Source organism: Pelodiscus sinensis, chromosome 28 (genome assembly GCF_052426305.1).
Source record: "Pelodiscus sinensis isolate ZL-2025 chromosome 28, ASM5242630v1, whole genome shotgun sequence".
NCBI lineage: Eukaryota > Metazoa > Chordata > Testudines > Trionychidae > Pelodiscus > Pelodiscus sinensis.
The window spans coordinates 12,380,015-12,399,871 of NC_143079.1; the positions used below are offsets into that span (position 1 = coordinate 12,380,015).

General features: G+C 62.8%; 1 protein-coding gene across 4 annotated transcripts in view; it reads left to right on the forward strand.

Moving 5' to 3' along the window:
* Positions 1-1,076: 1,076 nt before the first annotated feature.
* The window catches only part of PAX8 (paired box 8), a 29,464-nt gene continuing 10,683 nt past the window's right edge, over positions 1,077-19,857 (forward strand). For 2 of the 4 annotated variants that reach the window (XM_075911020.2, XM_075911021.2), the window contains exons 1-4: positions 1,077-1,228; positions 1,409-1,501; positions 18,060-18,225; positions 19,388-19,588. In XM_075911020.2, the coding sequence (XP_075767135.2) occupies positions 1,477-1,501; positions 18,060-18,225; positions 19,388-19,588 (392 nt within the window). In that variant the 5' untranslated portion in view covers positions 1,077-1,228; positions 1,409-1,476. The remainder of the gene's footprint in view (positions 1,229-1,408; positions 1,502-18,059; positions 18,226-19,387; positions 19,589-19,857) is intronic. The other 2 variants (XM_075911022.2, XM_075911023.2) reach the window with 1 other exon arrangement.

Below are 19,857 nucleotides of genomic sequence, written 5' to 3' on the forward strand. Positions count from 1 at the left end.
GGGGTTCGGTTCCTGCAGGCGCTCGAGGCCCAGGCGCTCGCAGGGGCCGGCAAGGAGCCCGAGAAAAGGGAGGTGACGTCATCGACAATGACACTGGCCCTTAGACCATCCCCATGGCCACCTCACCCTCCCCATGCAGGTGTGCGCCCCTCACGCGTGCACACACTCACTACACGTGTGCATATGCACACTCATTACACACGTGCACACCCGCACACTCATCACACGTGCACACACATTCACTACACATGCGCGCGCACACACTCATTACACACGGGCACACCCCACACATCACACGTGCAAACCGACACACTCATCACAGAACACACGCACACACACTAATCCCACGTGCACACACGTGCACACACATTCACTACACATGTGTGCACACACACACCCATTACACACGTGCGCACCCCCACACACCACACGTGCAAACCGACACACTCATCACAGAACACACGCACACACACTCATCCCACGTGCACACACGTGCACACACAATCACTACACATGTGTGCGCACACACACCCATTACACACGTGCGCACCGACAGGCACACACACGCATCCACGTGCGCACACACTCACAAATGACTCTGGGCAAGTGATTTTGGAGGCCGGGTTGAGGCCGGGACCCAATTCCTGACCCCAGCGGTGCTCTCGGGACGCGGCCTGTGTTCCCCAGCGCCCAGGGGCTCTGGCTTCCCTGCCGGCCTGCCGGGCCTTGCACACACCTGCTCACCAGGGTCTGGGCCTCCGCTCCCTCGGGCCGGGCCTGCCGGTTGGACGCTGCCATGGGCTCTATGGGCCCTCGGAAGGAGGCTGGGAGGGGACCAGGCTTGGGGCTCGGCGGCGGGTGCTTGCCCCTGACAACAGGGATCTGCCCGGACCGGCTCAGCCGGGGCAGCCCTGGCCGGGGGGCGCCGTGCGGGCTGGGGGGGCTCCCCCCTCCCTACTTTCCAGCCCCGGCTCCTGCATCTTTCTTGTTAACTCTTCCAGCCGCTCAGCCATGACCCCCCGCCCCCGCCAAAAGCCCGGCCAGCCAATCCCGCGCCGCTCCGCTCCGCCGGGCGCTCGGGGGGACCCCGGGGGATAAAACCGGCTGGAAGTGACTCGGGCTGGAAACAACTTCCCGAGCAACCCCAAGTCAACGGGAGATTTCGGGGGCGCTTCCCCCGCAGCGGGGCTGGAGAGCGGCGGGCAGGGCGGGGGCTGCAGCCGAACAGGTGAGAGCAAGGCCCCCCCATGGCTGCTCCGCTCGGTCCCAATGGGGGGCGACCCTAGCGGGAGGGCGTCGCCCCGAGCCCGCTGCATCCCCCGGCGGAGGCCGCCTCAGACTCCAGGGTCCCTCCGGGCTGCCGGGGCCGGTCCGTTTGCAGCCTCCCATTTCCCTGCTTCCCCTCCAGGCCCGCGAGACCCAGAGTGGCCCCGGCTCCGCTGCAGCCTTCCCCGGAGGGGCGGCCCCGCCCCAGCCATGCCCCACAGCTCCATCCGCTCAGGTAAGGGCCCCGCGGGGCTGCGGCGGTGCGGGGGGGGGGGATGCTCCAGTCACGTGCAGAGGGGCCGTCACATGCCCCCCCCCAGGCTCAAACCGCTGCCAGGCTGAGGCCCGGCTCGGCCCTCGCGACCCCCGCCCGGCCCGGGCCAGCCCCATAGGGGGGAGGTGACCCTGCTCGGGCTGCGGGCACCGGGTGCGGGAATCGGGCCGGGGGGGCATCGCCCCATCGGGCCGCATTGAGCCGGGGCCTTTCGGTCTCCCGGGCCGGGCCGGGGAAGTTCACGGCCCAGCTGCCCCCCCCCCCTCCAGTCCTGCCCCGCGTGGGACTCCGCCCGAACCAGCGCGGAGCGGGAGCCGGCGGGGTCCGACCCGCTTCCCTTCGGCTCCGGATTCCTTCCCACGGGGCGGACGCGCTCCCCGAGCCGCCTATCCCGGGGGTGTCAGCCCCGCTCAGCCTGCGGCCTGGCCCCGGCGTGCACCTGCCGACGGGGCTGGATGAGCGCCCGGAGCCGGGCCGTGGGCTGGGCAGGGGCGGGGGGCCCGAGCTGGGGCAGTTCGCGGAACTTTGGCCCCGCTCCGGCGGGTCCCGGCTTGCCCCGTGGGGACGGGCTGGAGCCGCATTCTCGATGCTGGGGGCCGGGCCGGGGCTTCACTTGACACCTCCCCCGACACGGGCTGCCCCGGCCCGGAGCTCGCGGCTGGGGAGGCAGATCCTGTGTCTGGCCGGAGCTACCAGGCGGGGGCGGGGCGGGGGCGGACCCGATCCGGGCTTGGGATCGGTTCCGGGCGCCGGGCCCTGCGCGGGGCGCGGGGGGGGGGGGGGGGGAGGTCAGAGCCGGCGGGGGCCTCTCTCTAGCCACCCAGCCGGGCTGCGGGCGCGTCCCCTGCTCCTGGCCTCGGATCCCGCCCCGGCTGCCTTAGCTGGGCGCTTTGGGCAGCGGCCCCTTAGCCCGGCTTTGTACCTGCCCCCCCCCCACTCTCTGGGGATACGCGGGGGCTCGGGTCCCGGGCGGGCGGAGCTGGTTAATATCACGGCGCGGGGCTGGGGGGCCGCGGTAGCCGCCCCCGGTCCGCTCGGGCCCCGCTTTGTCCGCCCTCAGCCAGGTCCTTGAGGGTCTTTTCTTCACAACCTAGCGGCCCGAGCCGGCGGGGCCTGGAGCGGGGAATCCGGCGTCGCTTCGCTTCCCCTTCGCCCCGCGCCCGGCTGGGAACCGAGTTTGTAACAAAGGAACCGGGAGGCGAGCCCCAGTTCTCCCGGCTCGCGCAGCCCCGGGCAGGGCGGGCGAAGGGGTCAGCAGAGAGCCACGGCCCCCGGTTCTGGCCCGGCCTCCCTTTCAAACGCCGCCTGGGCCGCACCGTGTAATGCCCGGGCTCGGGCTGGTTCTCCCCACGCGCGGCTGTGTCCGACCCCCCCCCCCCCGTACTGCGCGCGGGCTTATTCCGTGAGTGTCTTACTGGGGTCACTCGGCGGCCCGGCGCCGTGTGAACCCTGGAGCGGGGCTGCCGGCCTCGCGTGTTCTCTGCCGCCCGCGGGGCCCTGCCGCGCTGGGTCCGCCGCTGGCTTTGGGGGGGACTGGGCTGCGGCGGGCGCCCGGCGTCTGGAGCGGGGCTGGATTTTCCGCCGACGCGGCGGCTCCAACGCTCGCAGCCCCCGCTCAGGGGCACTGTCCCCGAGGTACCGTCGGGGCGTCCCGGGGGGCCGGTGTCGCCTGCGCCCCAAGAACTGGCGGCAGGAAACCCCGCGGGCCCTGCCCGGCTTGTGCGGCGGGAGAACCGGACCCCGGCGCCCTGTGGCGCTAGGCGGACAGGCGGCTTTGCGGGCTGCCGCTGCGGTTCTAGGCGGCTCATCGCCCACGAGAAAGTCCCGGGGCAAGTGGCGAGCGGCTCGGCGGGGGCCGGACTGTTCCGGGGGCGGGTTCATATCCCGCCCCGAATCCGAGGGGGGTTGATTCTTTTTAAAGCGATTTTCTGTGATTTGTTGGGGGGGGGGGCGCGATGCGGGGGGGCTGGAAAGGAGTCAGGGACTGGCTTGGCTCCGTGCCACCCCCCCCCCCCGCACGCTGTCCCAGCATCACTGCCCTGAGCTCCCCCCCTGACCCGATCTGGCGGAGCTGGGGGGTTTCTAGTAGGTTCTAGGCCAGAGCAGCGGGACCTGGCTCCGCTCAGCACCCTGGGGTGGGGGGAACAGCCGCGAGACACGAGGGGATTTCTTCTCCTCCCCCCGAAAGTGTCCCCGTGTTCGCCCGTGCGCTCTGGCACCCGCTCGCTCCGGTCACCCCGCTGCCAGCGGCTCCGTGGCCTGCGGGGAGCTAGGTTTGTCCTGGTGCCAGGGGCGCAAGAGCGGGCGGCCCCCGCCCCCCGGCTGGACTCTGCCTGGGCAGGCTCAGGGTTTAATCATTCTCGGCCGGGAGGGAGCGGGGGGGGGGGGGGCGGGGGGTGGGCTGTTTCCTTAAGGCGCAAAACGCCTAAAAATCCCGGTCTGAGCCCGGCTGGGGAGGTAAAAGCTTTACAAGAGGCCCCCCCGCCCAGCCTCCCCATGAGCCACCCCCCAGCCGCCCCCTCGCTCCCCCGCCCAGCCTCCCGCCCTCATGAGCCAGCGCTGCACCCCCCAGGCGCCCCCTCTCCCAGCCCCCGATCACAGCACCGCACAGGATGCACTTGCCAACACGGCCCCGCGGCGGGACCCGCAATGGTGCGGACAAGCGGATTGGGACCCTCCCCCCGCACCCTCCGTACACACAACACGGGAAGGGAGAGGGGCCCCCGGCCCCCCCAGAGAGCCCCAGTTCTGTGCGTGCGCCTGGCGGGCCCAGCACACGCAGCCCGAAGGCGCGTCCAGCGCAGTGTCCTGTCTCTGACAGTGGCCAAGGCGGGCGCCCCAGGGGGAGGGAACAGAGCAGGGATCCCAAGGGGTCCCTCCCCTCTCGCTCAGTCCCAGCCCCGACACACGGAGCCGGGGCGCCCTCCCTGCCCAGCCTGCCGTCGATGGGTGTAGCTGGTTTGGGAAGCCTGTTAAAACAGACACAGGCGCGCTCCCGGCTGCCTGGGCGGCCAGTGACGGGCCCGCCGGGACTCGGGCCCTGGGCGAGGCAGGAATCGGAGCGAGTGTCAAGGCGGCCGCGCACCCCCCGCGGCTCCGAAGGGGCCGGAGCTCGGGCGCTGGCGGCCCAGCCCAGGGAGCACCGAGAATCGCGCTGGAGCGACGGTGCCTGATGTGGGGCAGGTTCCAGGCAGGAGCGTAACCTGCGGGGGCCAAGCCGCTCCCCCCCCCGCTGGGGGGGGGCTGCCGCTTCCCACCGAGTGAGGACCCGGCCTGCCCCCCCCCTCCGCGTGCAAACGGAGGTGCCGCCCCCTGGGTGACCGGCGGCTCCGGAGCCAGGCTGGGGGCGGCCTCCCCCCAGAGCAGAGGCACGTGGCATCTGGGGGGCCGCTCTGCGCACCCGGGGCTCGCGGTCAGTCCGACTCCTGCGCCGCCGGCCGGGCTCAGAGCCTGGGTAAAGTCGCAGCCGCCACTGACAGCCGCGAGGGCCCGACCCCTCCGCGACTGATCCGGCCTGTGCCGGGGGGCGGGGCACGAACCCCCCAGGCCCTGAGCGCACGTCGAGGCCCGCGCCAGGCCGGCGGCGCAGGGAGACTGGCCCAGCCAGCGGCTGGGTGCGGAGGGCAGGGGGCTGCGCGCTCCCCTGGGGACCAGGGAAGACTCAGCGGGACGCGCGGGGATGCTGCGAGCCCCGGCCAGGCGCAGGCCGGCGTGTCGGGTTTCGGGGAGCCGGGTCCCGTCGCGTTTGTCCGGCGCGTCCTTGGCAGGGACTCCCCGCGCCCCCGGCTGCGCCCGGGAGCCGAGCTCCTCAAGCGAACCGCCCCGAAGCGCCGCCGGGCAGCAACCTGCGCTCCGGGCCGGCTCCGCCGCTGGTTACACCGGGAGCGGCTCCGATTCTCGGGGGCTTCGCCTGATGGGCGCCAGGGCAGGGGGCAGCTGCTGCCGGGGGCGGCTTTTTCCCGAAGAGCCCGGAGCTTCTGAACCGAGTTCGTGGGGCGAGGCTCCCAGCTTCCCGACTGGGGAAGGCCCCGGCGCGCCCTGCGGGGCCTGCGACCGCGGAGTCCCGCCAGCCCCAGAGGGCTGCAGCTGGCCCCGTTAACTCCAGCGGGACCCGGCCGATGAGGGCGGCAGGAGCAAGGCCAAAACCTGCGTCCCATTCCCAGCTCTGCCCCTGAGTCAGGCGCCGCCCCGTGCCTCAGTTTCCCCCGTACAATGGGGAGGCTCAGATTCCCAGAGGGAAGGGGCACGCTCAGGTCAGAACGCGTGGGGCGGAGCCAGGGGCGGGGTCAGTGTGTGTGTGGGGGGGTGCGGATGTGGGGTGGGGAAAGGGGGGTCTGGCTGTGGTCAAGTGTAGTCAAGCGTCAGAGGGGTCTGGACCAGCTCTGCCATGGGGCTGGGACCCCCAGCAGGTTTCAGCTGCAGCCAGGCCCGGGGCACGGGGGGCTTCCATGACGTGTCCCCACTTGGCCTTTTCCCCCCACCCTGAGTTTTTGCAGCGTCTGTCCTGTGAGAGAGGGGCTGTCTGGGACCCGGGAGTTCTCTCTCTCGCTGCCCCTGCAACTCTGCTCCAGAAACATTTTTGATCCCTATTTGGGAAACAGCGGGAAGAGGTTTTCCTGTCCTAAGCTGGTGAAATACAACGGCTCTGGAGGAGTCAGAGAATACTAGGACTGGAAGGGACCTGGAGAGTCACCGAGTCCAGTCCCCTGCCCTCATGGCAGGACCAAATACTGTCCAGACCATCCCTGATAGACATTTATCTAACCTGCTCTTAAATATCTCCAGAGATGGGGATTCCACAACCCCCTGGGCAATTTATTCCAGTGTCTGACCACCCTGACAGGCAGGAACTTTTCCCTAATGTCCAACCTAAACCTCCCTTGCTGCAGTTTAAGCCCATTGCTGCTTGTTCTATCCTCAGAGGCCAAGATCAACAAGATTTCTCCCTCCTCCTTATGACACCCTTTTAGATACCTGAAAACGGCTCCCATCTTCTCCTCAATCTTCCCTTTTTTAAACTAAACAAACCCAATTCCTTCAGCCTTCCCTCATAGCTCATGTTCTCTAGACCTTTCATCATTCTTGTTGCTCTTCTCTGGACCCTCTCCTATTTCTCCACATCTTTCTTGAAATGCGGTGCCCAGAACTCAACACAATACTCCAACTGAGGCCTAACCAGCGCAGAGTAGAGCGGAAGAATGACTTCTCCTGTCTTGCTCACAACACACCTGTTAATGCAGCCCAGAATCATATTTGCTTTCTTTGCAACAGCATCACACTGTTGATTCCTATTTAGCTTGTGGTCCACTATAACCCCTAGATCCCTTTCTGCCGTACTCCTTCCTAGACAGTCGCTTCCCATTCTGTGTGTGTGAGACTGATTGTTCCTTCCTAAGTGGAGCACTTTGCATTTGTCTTTATTAAACTTCATCCCATTTACCTCAGACCATTTCTCCAATTTGTCCAGGTCATTTTGAATTCTGACCCTGTCCTCCAGAGCAGTCACAACCCCTCCCAGCTTGGTATCATCTGCAAACTTACTAAGGGTACTTTCTATGACAATATCTAAATCGTTGATGAAGATATTGAACAGAGCCAGTCCCAAAACAGACCCCTGTGGAACCCCACTTGTTATGCCTTTCCAGCAGGATTGAGAACCATTAATAACTACTCTGAGTACAGTTATCCAGCCAGTTATGCACCCACCTTATAGTAGCCCCATCTAAGTTGTATTTGCCTAGTTTATTGATAAGAATATCATGCGAGACAATACCAAATGCCTTACTAAAGTCTATGTATACCACATCCACCGCTTCTCCCTTATCCACAAGACTCCTTATCCTATCAATGAAAGCTATCAGATTGGTTTGACATGATTTGTTCTGTACAAATCCATGCTGGCTGTTCCCTATCACCTTACTACCTTCCAAGTGTTTGCAGATGATTTCCTTAGGAAGTCAGAGGGCTTTAAATCAGCAGGTGCGAGAACTTGTACCCAAGAGTTTCAAAAGAGCTGGCCAAGCTGTTTCCTGCCCCATTCCTTTTTGTGCTGGAGCACAGGGGAAAGCCAGCATGTCCGTATTTAGAGGGGACAGCTTGGGGAGCCATAGGCCTGCCAGCCTGACCTTGGCTGGGGGGGGGGGTGTAGTGGCCAGTCTGGCACCCCTGCAGTAACGACAGAAGGGACATTAACAGACCCTGACACTTTCTTTCCATTTTAATGGGACTACGAGGCTGGTGGGTCAAGCTCACAGGGGGGCGATGCTCTCAGGCGGCTCCAAGGAACGTGGCCTCATCCTGACGTTGAGAGTCTAGGTGGATAAGAAAGTGAAGGGGCCCATATTAAACGACCTGCTCAGCTGCTGGCTGCCTGATCCATTTCCAGGGAAAACTGCCAAGGGGCCCCCATGAGCAGGGGGTTTTGGGGTCCCATGGGGTAGGCTGGGGCTCTTCATGCCATGTTCGTCTTTGCCAAACAAACCCTCCCTCCAACGTCTGCAGGTGGCACAAAGCCGGGGGAGGGACAGGGGCAGGTCACGCAGAGCGAGCAGGGCACAAGTGAACACTACAGCGGGCAGGTGCTGTAGAGGGCTGGGCAGCAGGGGGCGGTAGGGGACCAGGCACAGAGGAGGGGGGGAGCTGGAGTCCCAGGGATGCAGGGGTGCGGCATAGGACGTGGGGTACAGAGAAGTGCCGTCAACTCCATGAGCAGAGTTTTACCCGCCTGTCCCATGAACCCGGCCCTCGACTGATGAGGTGGGTGAAAACCACAGTGCCAAAGGCGGGGGCCTTTTGTCTATGCTTTGGGGGCCCTGGAGCCACATGCCTGGCTTCCCTTTGCAAACAGGAGGGCTAGAGCTTAGCCCCTCCACAGCCGTTGGCTCGGGGATCTGGGGCTTTAAAAAACACCCCAACCAGTGAGATTGGGGTCAGCCCCCCAGAGGCTGCTGGTTCAGAGAGGGCTCCCCAGGGCTGGGACAGGCTATGGGGCAGGCCCAGCACTGTGAGGCTGTGGCCTGTTTCTGGGGTGCTGTAGGGGGAGAGCCGACCCACAGGGTGCTCTGTGCGGGGGCTTGTTCCTGCAAATTTTCTGCAGTGGGCTCCCCACCAGCCCCACGGCAGCCAGGGCTTAATTTCAAGGGCCGCACTTGGGATGGGCGATGGGGGGCGTGGGGGAGGGGAAAGCAGATTAAAAGAGAAGGGGGGCCCATTAGAGAGGCAGGAAGGAAATCAGGCCGGGCAATAGAAAAGCAAAATCTAATATCAACAAGGGAGAAATAAATGGAGATTAGGGCGAGCAAATTAGCTGTAATGGGCTCGGTGCTAATACAAGAATAACAGGCGAGGGGAGAATGCCTGCGAGGGGCGCAGGCCGCGGCGACGGAGCGCTCATGAGGGCAAGAGCCATTATGCCGGGGAGGCAGGATGGGAGTGAGGGGGGATGGGACAGAAAGGGGGACAGCTGGTGGCCAGGCAGTGGGGGAGCGTGGAGAGGCGGCACCGTGAAATGGCGCAGGGCTGGGGGGCTCTGTGTGGGGCGCAAGGCTTGGGGGCTTCTGTGTGGGGTGCAGGGCTGGGGGGCTTCTGTGTGAGGGGTGGTGTTGGGGGGCTCTGCCTGCCTGGTGGCTCTGTGTAGGGCGCAGGGCTGAAGGGGCTCTGTGTGGGGTGCAGGGCTGGGGGGCTTCTGTGTGAGGGGTTGGGTTGGGGGGCTCTGCCTGCCTGGTGGCTCTGTGTGGGGCGCAGGGCTGGGGGGCTCTGTGTGGGGTACAGGGCTGGGGGGCTCTGTGTGGGGTGCAGGGCTGGGGGGCTCTGTGTGGGGCGCAGGGCTGGGGGGCTTCTGTGTGAGGGGTGGGGTTGGGGGGGCTCTGCCTGCCTGATGGCTCTGTGTGGGGCACAGGGCTGGGGGGCTTCTGTGTGAGGGGTGGGGTTGGGAGCTCTGCCTGCCTGGTGGCTCTGTGTGGGGCACAGGGCTGGGAGGCTCTGTGTGGGGTGCAGGGCTGGGGGGCTCTGTGTGGGGTGCAGGGCTGGGGGGCTCTGTGTGGGGCACAGCACACTTATGCTGCTGGCACCTCTGCTATCCAACCCCAGTCCTGCCGTGGGCCATATGGGGCAGCCCTGGGGGTCCGAGCAGGGGGCTGTTCACAGGCGTAAGGAAACAAGGCCTGTCAGAATCTGTCCCCAAAGGGGGCTGCCTGGGGCCTGATCCAGCGAGGTGCCAGCTCCCCAGACTCACGGGCGGGGGGCTGCACTCCTAGGGTGGGCACCAGCACCAGCCCACCAGTGCTACCTGCCCATCTGTCCCACCATGCCCAGGTATGTCCCTTTGTCTGTCCATCCATCCGCCCATCCCCACTGCAACCCCCTGTGTAGCCATCCTCCCCCAGACGCACCCCTCTGTCTCTCTAATCTAGTTGCAGGGTTTTTACCCTGTTGCCCATCACCGTGGTATCAGGGCAGCTCCCTCATCAGATCAAAAGAGAATCCTCTGGCGGAGTTCCTGGGGCCTCTCCAGTGCCAGGGTCAGGACCCGCCTGGCGCAAGGGGGGCGGGGCTCAGGGAAGGGCGTGAAATGCGGCGGGAGGGGCTCTCTGTTGAGAGCCCGTCTCAGCCCCCCCCCCCTCGGCATGGCTCTGCTAGGGGGGCTGGCTTTCCGGGAGGCAGTTTCCCTGCCGCTTGGCCCCCCCCCCGCCCGCTGGGATGCTGCAGTGCAAGGGGGTGTTTTCTCTGAAGTCTTCCTGGATTTTTGGGGGGGTGATTTGATTTTTGAACCCCCCTTTGTTGATGTTTTCACCAAACCGTGTGGGAGCCGTGCCCTGCAAGCCCGGCCAGCACTGGCCTGTGGTTGACCTTTGGGGTCTGCTGAATGAACGGGGGTTCCCAAAGAGGCTGGATACATTCATGGAGGGCAGGGCCATCGAGGCCGTTAGCCAGGCTGGGCGGGGAGGGAGCCTGTAGCCTCTGTCTGTCAGGGGCTGGGAATGGGCGACGGGCGGGATCATGGGATGGTCCCGGTTCTGTTCCCTCCCTCTGAGGTGCCCGGCATTGGCCTCTGTCTGGAGCCACGACCCTGGGCGGGATGCATGTCCACCCCTGCGTGCATAACAGGGCTCTACACAGGCAGAGTCCTGCACATCCCAGTACCCCCCATCGCACTTCATGCTCCGATATGCTCCTGTGGGCTCTGGGTGCACGGCTGCAGATCTGCGTCCTGCCCAGGGATCCGTGTGCATGTAGGTCTGTGCATGCGTGTAGAGCTGTGAGTATGCATGTTAGTCAGAGCATGCTTGTAGCTCTGTGCAGGTCTGTGTGCATACGTTGAGGCCCTTACGGGCACATGTATGGTGCATGTATGGTGTGTGTACAGTGCGTGTACGGTGCGTGTACAGTGCGTGTACATTGTGTGTACAGTGCGTGTACGGTGCATGTACAGTGCATGTACAGTGTGTGTACAGTGCGTGTACAGTGCGTGTACGTTGTGTGTACAGTGCGTGTACGTTGTGTGTACAGTGCATGTACAGTGCGTGTACGTTGTGTGTACAGTGCTTGTACGATGCATGTACAGTGCGTGTACGGTGCCACCCTGCCCTCTTTGGGGAACTCTGCGGCACTGCGCACGCGCAGGATTTATGTCCTTCCCAGGTTTCTTTGCTTCCCCCGGAAAAATGACTTTTTGAAGGGGAAGCGAAGGGAAGCCACAGGAGCGGCCATGCCCCCTCCCCTACAGTAGGTCCAGGTGCCAGGGCAGAGAGGTAAACCACTGTGGGGCAGGAGGCAGAACTGGGGAAGACCCAGCTGGTGGTTCCTACCCTGCGCAGGGCCCAGCTGTGAGTCCTGGCTGGGAAGGGGGAGGGGGGCAGGGCTTTCTCCTCCCCATCCAGGGCAAGGTCAGACCCACCCCCAGATTTCTCCCCAGGCTGTAGGGAACCCCCCCCCCCAGTTCCTGCACCCCAGTGCCTCAGCTTCAGGGAGGGGGATCCCTGTACAGAGATCTGCTCCTCCTTCTGCCCAGCCCGCTGTACCCCCAGACCCTCTGCCGAGCCTCCTCTCTTGCCCTCAGACCCCCGATGAGCCCCCCAGTGCACGAGGCAGGTCGCCGGGCTCTTTGCAGCTAAGGGCCTGCAGTGGGGCTGACTTGCCTCCTGCGCGCCCGGGGGCCAGGGCCTTTGCGGGTGTAAAACGGGCGGGGGGAGCGGGCTGTGCCAGGAACATGGTGCCGGGGAGTGTGGGCTGCGGACTGTTCCTCGTGGCTCCTGGCGGGCGTGTAATGTACTCGGCAGGACACCGGCGGCTGAGGCCCCCTCGCTGGCTCCCCCGTCGCTGCAGCCCAGCCTGGCCTGGGGCGCCTGTTTCCCTGTGGGCTGGGCGCCGCCTGGGCCAGCTCCCAGTGCTGGAGCAAAGAGAGGCCCTGCACCCCCGTGGCAGAGCCACCGTCTGCAGCGCTAGTGTGGGTGGCGGGGGCGGGGAGCTAAAGGCACCCCCGTGCTCCAGGGCTCAGGCTGCGTGTGGACAGGCAGGCCCGTGGCCCAGCTCGGGTAGCGCTGTGGGGCGCACCGAGGCGCCGGGCAGCTGCGGAGCGCAGGCCGCGCTTGGATAAAGATGGCAGCGTGGCCGTTGGGCCGGGGCTGGAGCCGGGCAGGGGCAGGCTCAGTGCGGGGCCCAGCCTGTGTGGGAGCAGCGACACGGCCCCCAGACCCGCCGAGCGGGGTTGCTGCGTAGGCGTTGCCGGGTCTGCGCGGCGCTTGTCACCCGGGGCAGCGGCCCTGCTCGGAATGCAGCATCGGGAGCCTGCGGAGCGCCGGGCCCTGGCCGAGGCGAGGGGAGACGGGGGCAGGGATCGGACGGGTCTGGCTCTGACATGGCCAGTGGGTGCTTAGTGGTGCCCATCCCCCGCCCCCTCCACTTGGCCACGCCCACTGCCGCTCCTGGTGTCGTTGGACGGTGGAACTGCCCGCCACTGGCTCTTGTCGAGCCAAGGGGTCGGGCGGTTCGAGGCGCGACTGGGCGGGTCTAGCGAGCAGGGCGGAGTGCAAGGGGCAGGGCTGACAGAAGAGCTGGAGCACTGGGCAAGGGGCCAGGACAGCGCAGTGGGGCGGGGAAGCTGGGGCTGAGGAGACCACGGAGCCTGCGGAGTGACAGTCGCACGGAGCCTTGACACCGGGCGTGGCCCCTGGCCGGGCCCCATGCGTTCCCATGCAGTAGCCCCGAGCCAGGTCCATTGGCTCTGCTTGTCTGCTAGTCACCGCTGTGCTGGTGGGGTGTGTCTAGCGGCGTGAGGACGGTCCCGGGGGCTGGATGAAGCACCCAGCCAGCGGCTCAGGTTATTTTTGGTAATGCAAACAACCTTTGCTGTTTGGGCGACATCAGCTTGGTGCGCCAGGCCCAATTTCACAGGTCCAGCGACACAGTGGGTCAGAGCGGGGTGGGGGAGGGGGAGGTTTGGGTCGGGGCCACTGGCCCACAGAAAAGTCAGCCGGGGCTGCACGGAAGTGAGAAGCTGTGACGGTGCATCGGGACCCCCCCCCGATCCTGCACCCCCGTAGCAGCAAGATGAGTCTCCGCCCGCCAGTAGAAGGGGGGGGGGCGTTTATTGCTCCTCCAGGCACAGCCCAGCACAGACGTGACGTGGCTACAGGAGCCAGGGCCAGGAGGCCTCAGACACCTTGGGGGAGGGTCCATCGCCCCCCAGCACTCAGCTTAGTCTGTTCCCTTCATGTTCCCCAGCCAGAAACTCCCTCGCTCCCAGGCCCTGCCCCCCAGCCCGGTGTCTGTCTGCGCCTCCCTCCCTTTGTCCCCCCCCGGGAAGAGCCTTATTCCCTGCCCAGGCTGGGACGAGGTGTCTGGCTGGGCCAATCCACTTGTGAGTGAGTCAGCCGGATCAATCGCACCCAAAGCAAGAGCAGGCCCAGCAAGACAGAGAGATGGCCCAGGGCTGGCCAGCTGGGAGAACAGGGGACCGGAGAGCTGGACGAAGGAGGCTTTTTGGAAGGACTCGGAGCCTGGATGGAGGAGCCAAGAGAGGGAGCCGGAGGTGGGGCCCGTCACTGCTGGGCTGGCTCATCGTGGCACAGGTGTGACCGGGGCGCTGTGGCGTAACCCGGCCCCAGGCTCCGGCGCCGTGACCTGGTTTGGAAAAGGCTGCCTGGCCTCAGAGGAGGGGCCCGCCGGTGTGGCTGATCTGCTGCAGGGAGCCTTGCAGGGAGACGGGGGCACCTTGCAGAGAGACGGGCGTGCTGGTGCCAAGGCCCAGGGGCAGGGCTGTGCAGTCTTGGGCCTCGGCTCAGGGGAGGGGCTACTCCCAGAGACTGGGGACACGCTGGGCAGAGACGCTGCCGAGACTCCAGGACGTGCGTCTCTGGCAAGGAGGCAGCCGGGTTCCAGTGACTCCCACGGCTGAGCAATGGGGCTGGCAGCCAAGACGTTCGCCCTGCGGCCGGGATCCCCTCCCGCCTGGGGCTGGACCTGCCCGGCAGGCTTGACGGGTGCCCCTTCGGAGCAGCATCGTCTGCAGTTACGCAGCGACCTGGTCCGTGGGCTGGGCCACGGCTGGCAGGACGTGCCTCCTCCAGCCACGTCCTCCCTGCCGCCAGCCGGCTGGGCGGTGCCTGGGTCTGCTTCAGTGTCTTCTCACTCCTGGCATGTTCCCAGCCCGGCTGGTGCCAGTCTCGTCTCTGTTTCTCTGTACTCTGGTGCGGGCTGCTTTGGCGGCGGGGCCGTCCACGGGGTCCTGATCTCCTAGGCAAAATGCCATCAGGACAGGCCAGTCCTCACGAGCATCAGCCGCTGAAAGCCGCTGCCCCGCGGGCGGAACGCGCTTGGCCCCTCCGGCTCCCGTCAGGGCGGCCGCAGCAGAACCGGCTCTGGAACCATTTCGCTATTTCAGCCTTGCCCTTGGTCTCTGCATTGCACCTAAATCCTTGGCTCCAGCGTGCACCCCGGAGCTCTGCGCCCAAGGCACCAGCGTCACTTTCCCTTCGATCATCCAGGCGTCGTCCCGCCTTTGCCACATCGGCAGCAGCGTCTGCGACAAGACCACACCCTGGACGCGTGGAATTTTGTCCGCAGGTTGTTCTCCTTCCCGCTACTTCCAGATGCTTTGCAGTCGGCCCTTTGCAGAGCGTCTGTAAGGCCACCAGCGCCGTCTTCGGCTGTCGCCCACACACCCTCGGCTCCACTCGCCCCTACTCCGACTGCCACGGTTCCCAGATGCTTCTTGCAAACCCTTCGATTCCCTTCTCACCTCCAGCCCTGCCGGGCGGAGCTGGTGGCTGGCTCGCAGCGCTCAGCAGCGTGTCCAGAACAGGAGGAATGGGAGAATTTGTAGAAGACACAAGCTGAGCAGACTCTGCGTGTATGGTCTCGCTGGAATTCGCTGCCCCTGGTCCCGACCTCCCGCTGCTCTCCTGGGCGAGGAAGGAGAGTTTGGGGCTTCCTGTTGCTTTGTTTTAATCCAAGTAATTTCTGGCCTTTAGCTACAGCGGGTGAATCAGAAGTTGTTTGAGGCCACGTAGGTCTAGGAGTGCACAGAAAGGAACATAAACACTGTCAAATCAAGTGTAAAAATGTAATAAGAAAAGCAAAAAAAGATTTTGAGGAACAGCTAGCCAAAAACTCAAAAAGAAATAACAAAATATTTTTTAAGTACATTAGAAGCAGGAAGCCTGCTAAAAAACCTGTGGGTCCCCTAGATGATCGAGCTATAAAAGGAGCAATCAAGGACAATAAAGCCATTGCGGAGAAACTAAATGATTTCTTTGCTTCAGTCTTCACGGCTGAGGACGTTGGGGAGATTCCTGAATCTGCACCGTCCTTTGTGGGTGATGAATCTGAGGAACTGTCCCGGATTGAAGTGTCATTAGAGGAGGTTTTGGAACAAATAGAAAAACTTAATGTTAACAAATCTCCGGACCGGATGGCATTCATCCAAGGGTTCTAAAAGAACTAAAATGGGAAATTGCTGAGCTATTATCTGTGGTTTGTAACCTATCCTTTAAATTGGCTTCCGTACCTAATGACTGGAAGGTAGCCAACGTGACACCAATATTTAAAAAGGGCTCTAGAGGCGATCCTGGCAATTACAGACCGGTAAGTCTAACTTCAGTACCGGGCAAATTAGTCGAAACAATAGTAAAGAATAAAATTGTGAAGCATGTAGAAGAACATAATTTATTGGACAAAAGTCAACATGGTTTCTGTAAAGGGAAATCCTGTCTTACTAATCTGGTAGGGTATGTCTACACTACCCTCCTAGTTCGAACTAGGAGGGTAATGTAGGCATACCGCACTTGCAAATGAAGCCCGGGATTTGAATTTCCACGAGGTGTACCGGTAGTTCGGAATAGGAATCCTAGTTCGAACTACCTAGTTCGAGCCCCGTGTAGCCGCGCTGCACGGGGTTCGAACCAGCGGGGTTTTAAAAATGGCGGCTCCCCGCTTATGCAAATGAAGCCTGGGAAATTCAAATCCCGGTCTTCATTTGCAAGTGCGGTATGCCTACATTACCCCGCTAGTTTGAACTAGCGGGGTAGTGTAGACATACCCCCCGAGTTCTTTGAAGGGGTTAACAAATATGCGGACAAGGGGGATCCAGTAGATATAGTATACTTGGATTTTCAGAAAGCCTTTGACAAGGTCCCTCACAAAAGGCTCTTGTGTAAATTACATGGCCATGGGATAAGAGGGAAGGTCCTTTCTTGGATTGAGAACTGGTTAAAAGACAGGAAACAAAGGGTAGGAATAAATGGTAAATTTTCAGATTGGAGAGGGGTAACTAGTGGTGTCCCCCAAGGGTCAGTCCTGGGACCAATCCTTTTCAACTTATTCATAAATGATCTGGAGAAAGGGGTAAGCAGTGAGGTAGTAAAGTTTGCAGATGATACAAAACTATTTAGGATAGTCAAGACAGAAGCAGACTGTGAGGGACTCCAAGAAGATCTCACCAAACTGAGTGATTGGGCAACAAAATGGCAAATGAAATTTAATGGGGATAAGTGTAAAGTAATGCACATTGGGAAAAATAACCCAACTATACGTACAGTATGATGGGGGCTAATTTGACTACGACAAATCAGGAAAGAGATCTTGGAGTTATCGTGGACAGTTCTCTGAAAACTTCCACACAGTGTGCAGCGGCGGTCAAAAAGGCAAATAGGATGCTAGGAATTATTAAGAAAGGGATAGAAAATAAGACCCAGAATATCTTACTGCCCCTGTATAAAACTATGGTACGCCCACATCTTGAATACTGTGTACAGATGTGGTCTCCTCACCTCAGAAAAGATATTTTGGCCTTGGAAAGGGTTCAGAAAAGGGCAACTAAAATGATTAGGGGTTTGGAACGGGTCCCATATGAGGAGAGGTTAAAGCGACTGGGACTTTTCAGTTTAGAAAAGAGGCGACTAAGGGGGGATATGATAGAGGTCTATAAAATCATGAGTGGTGTGGAGAGGGCTGATAAAGAAAAGTTATTTATTAGTTCCCTAAATAGAAGAACTAGAGGACACCAAATTAAATTAATGGGTAGCAGGTTTAAAACTAATAAAAGAAAGTTCTTCTTCACACAGCACATAGTCAACCTGTGGAACTCCTTGCCAGAGGAGGCTGTGAAGGCTAGGACTATAATAGAGTTTAAAGAGAAGCTAGATAAATTCATGGAGGTTAGGTCCATAAAAGGCTATTAGCCAGGGGATAAAATGGTGTCCCTGGCCTCTGTTTGTCAGAGGCTGGAGAGGGATGGCAGGAGACAAATCGCTTGATCACTGTCTTCGGTCCACCCTCTCTGGGGCACCTGGTGCTGGCCACTGTCGGCAGACAGGATACTGGGCTACATGGACCTTTGGTCTGACCCAGTACGGCCGTTCTTATGTTCTTATGCTTCCGTCTCCCATTTCAAGCAAACCCGTCTCCCTCAGAGCTGCTCTGTCCAGCAACCTCAGCTCAGATCTGGGTTTGTTTGTGCAGCACCTAGCACAAGGGGGCCTGATCGCGGAGCAGAGATATGGCTGGCCAGGCTGGGGGGGAGAGGCCAATGCCTGTGCCGTCCCTGGGGACGAGCGGGCCGTTCTAGTGCCCGTGCCCAGGCCCAGGCTAAATGGCTCGTGAGATTAAAACAATAATGGAAAAGGAAGGACTTGTACTTGTTTCTAGGCCCCTCACCATGGGGCCACGGTGGGGGGGGGGTGTCACGTTTTCCACGGCTTCCCCCAGCCCCAGGGACAGCCACGTGCTTGTTCTGTAATCAGACACCAGTGGAGATTCTCCGCCTGCGACTCCTGGAGCCGGGGCTAGGAGGGAACAGCCAATCGCACGATGGGCTCGTGGGCCCTGGCACCGTGGCCGGTGGCTCCAGGCGGCTGCTAAGGGTCTGATTGATCCCTGGGGCCGAAGGCTGGGAGACCGCGTGACGCGGCGGGTGCCGGCCCAGCCCTGGCTAGAGACCATCCCCGGGGCCCGATCCCCTGGGGCCGAGCCTGTACGGGCCCCCGTAACCCCAGCCGCCCGGGTGGGCTTTGTCTCCTGGCAGGGCACGGCGGGCTGAACCAGCTGGGCGGGGCCTTTGTGAACGGCCGCCCCCTGCCGGAAGTGGTCAGGCAGCGCATTGTGGACCTGGCCCACCAGGGCGTGCGGCCCTGCGACATCTCCCGCCAGCTGCGCGTCAGCCACGGCTGCGTCAGCAAAATCCTGGGCAGGTAAGCGCAGAGGCGGGAGCTGGGGTGGGGCCTGCAGCGTCCCTGCCAGCCGCTCCTGGCTCCCATCAGACGGCAGCAGTGTCCCCTCCGCGGGATGTGCCAGGTTCTGTGACAGGCTGGCACCGGCGCCCCCCTCCCCCCGAGTAACTAGGGTAACGAGGGCCCAGTGGGCAGAGCTAAGGTGACACAAAGGCTGGTCAAGTGGGAAGGGCGCTCTCCGGCCCCCGAAGGCTCTGCCCTGGACGCCATGTGGCCCTGGGTCTGGACCTGAATTTCTGCTTGCCTCAGTTTCCCCTCTGCCAATGCTGACCATGATCTCAGGGTCTGAGCTTGGCTGGGACTCTTGGGGGGGGCTTGCTGCAGAACCTGGTCCCCAGTGGATCTCCACGGCAGCGTGGTGCCACCCTGGAGCTTGGCTCCCAGCAGGTCTGGCTGGCTGGTGCCGAGTGGTTGGAACCCTCCCCCCAAGAGCCTGTGGGTCCTGCTGCCAGTGGGGGTTCAGGGGGAGGTGCCAGGGGTTCGGTGGATCTTTGCCCCAGTTGTCAGCTCAGCACCGGCCTTTGTGTGTGCTCTGGCTGCCGCTGGCCCAGGCGGTCGCACGGGGACCGGCAGCCCTGCCGTGTGCAGGGGGTTGTGCCTGAGCTACCTACGGGGGACGGTCCGGCAGGGCTGGTGCAGGCTTGGAAGGGGCGGCCTGGGGAAGGCCATTTGTTGGCACTACGTACTGACCCAGCCCCAGGCCACGGGCCCCGAGGGGCACCGGACACCACTGTGACGGGCACAGCAGGAGGTCCCAGGCCATGCCTGGCCGGGTAACAGCTGACATAGTTCCCTGAGCCTGGCACCCCCTGACTATTTACAAATGCCCCATTCCAGACTCAGGGACACCCTGCTCCCGCTCTGTGCCTCAGTTTCCCCATCTGGGGCTAACACACTTTGTGACGCCACGAATGCCCTGATCTCTGTGCAGGGAGGAACCTGCTGCTATTTCTCCCTGAGCCATCCAGGGCTGGGCTGCAAGACGAGCCCCCAGGAGCCGGCCCCGGCTCCGTCTGCAGGGAGTGTCTTGCTGCCAGACTCCCCCCAGCTCTGGTGCTCCAGCTGTGCCCGCCGTCTGCTTCCCTCGGTTTACCCGGTAACCCTCTCGCTTTCTCTATTGGAGTAGGTACTACGAGACTGGCAGCATCCGGCCCGGCGTCATCGGGGGCTCCAAGCCCAAGGTGGCCACCCCCAAGGTGGTGGAGAAAATCGGGGACTACAAGCGGCAGAACCCCACCATGTTCGCCTGGGAGATCCGGGACCGCCTGCTGGCCGAGGGCGTCTGCGACAGCGACACCGTGCCCAGTGTCAGCTCCATTAACAGGTCGGGGTGGTGAGAGACATGCCCTGGGGACCCCCACCCTCTCCCCTAGACATAGCCAGGCCTGTTCCCTCCCAGGGACCGCCCCATCCATCCAGGACCCCCATTCTCATTTAGCTGGGCCCTGCCCCATGCCGTGGAAAGGGCAGGGAGATGCCCAACACAGGCCCTGGGTGGGGGGGGGGCAGTTAGGCCTTGGTCCCATTTAAACCCTACAAGGCTTGGGCACCACTTCAGTCCTGCTCCCTCCTGAGACTTGGGAGACTCCCTTG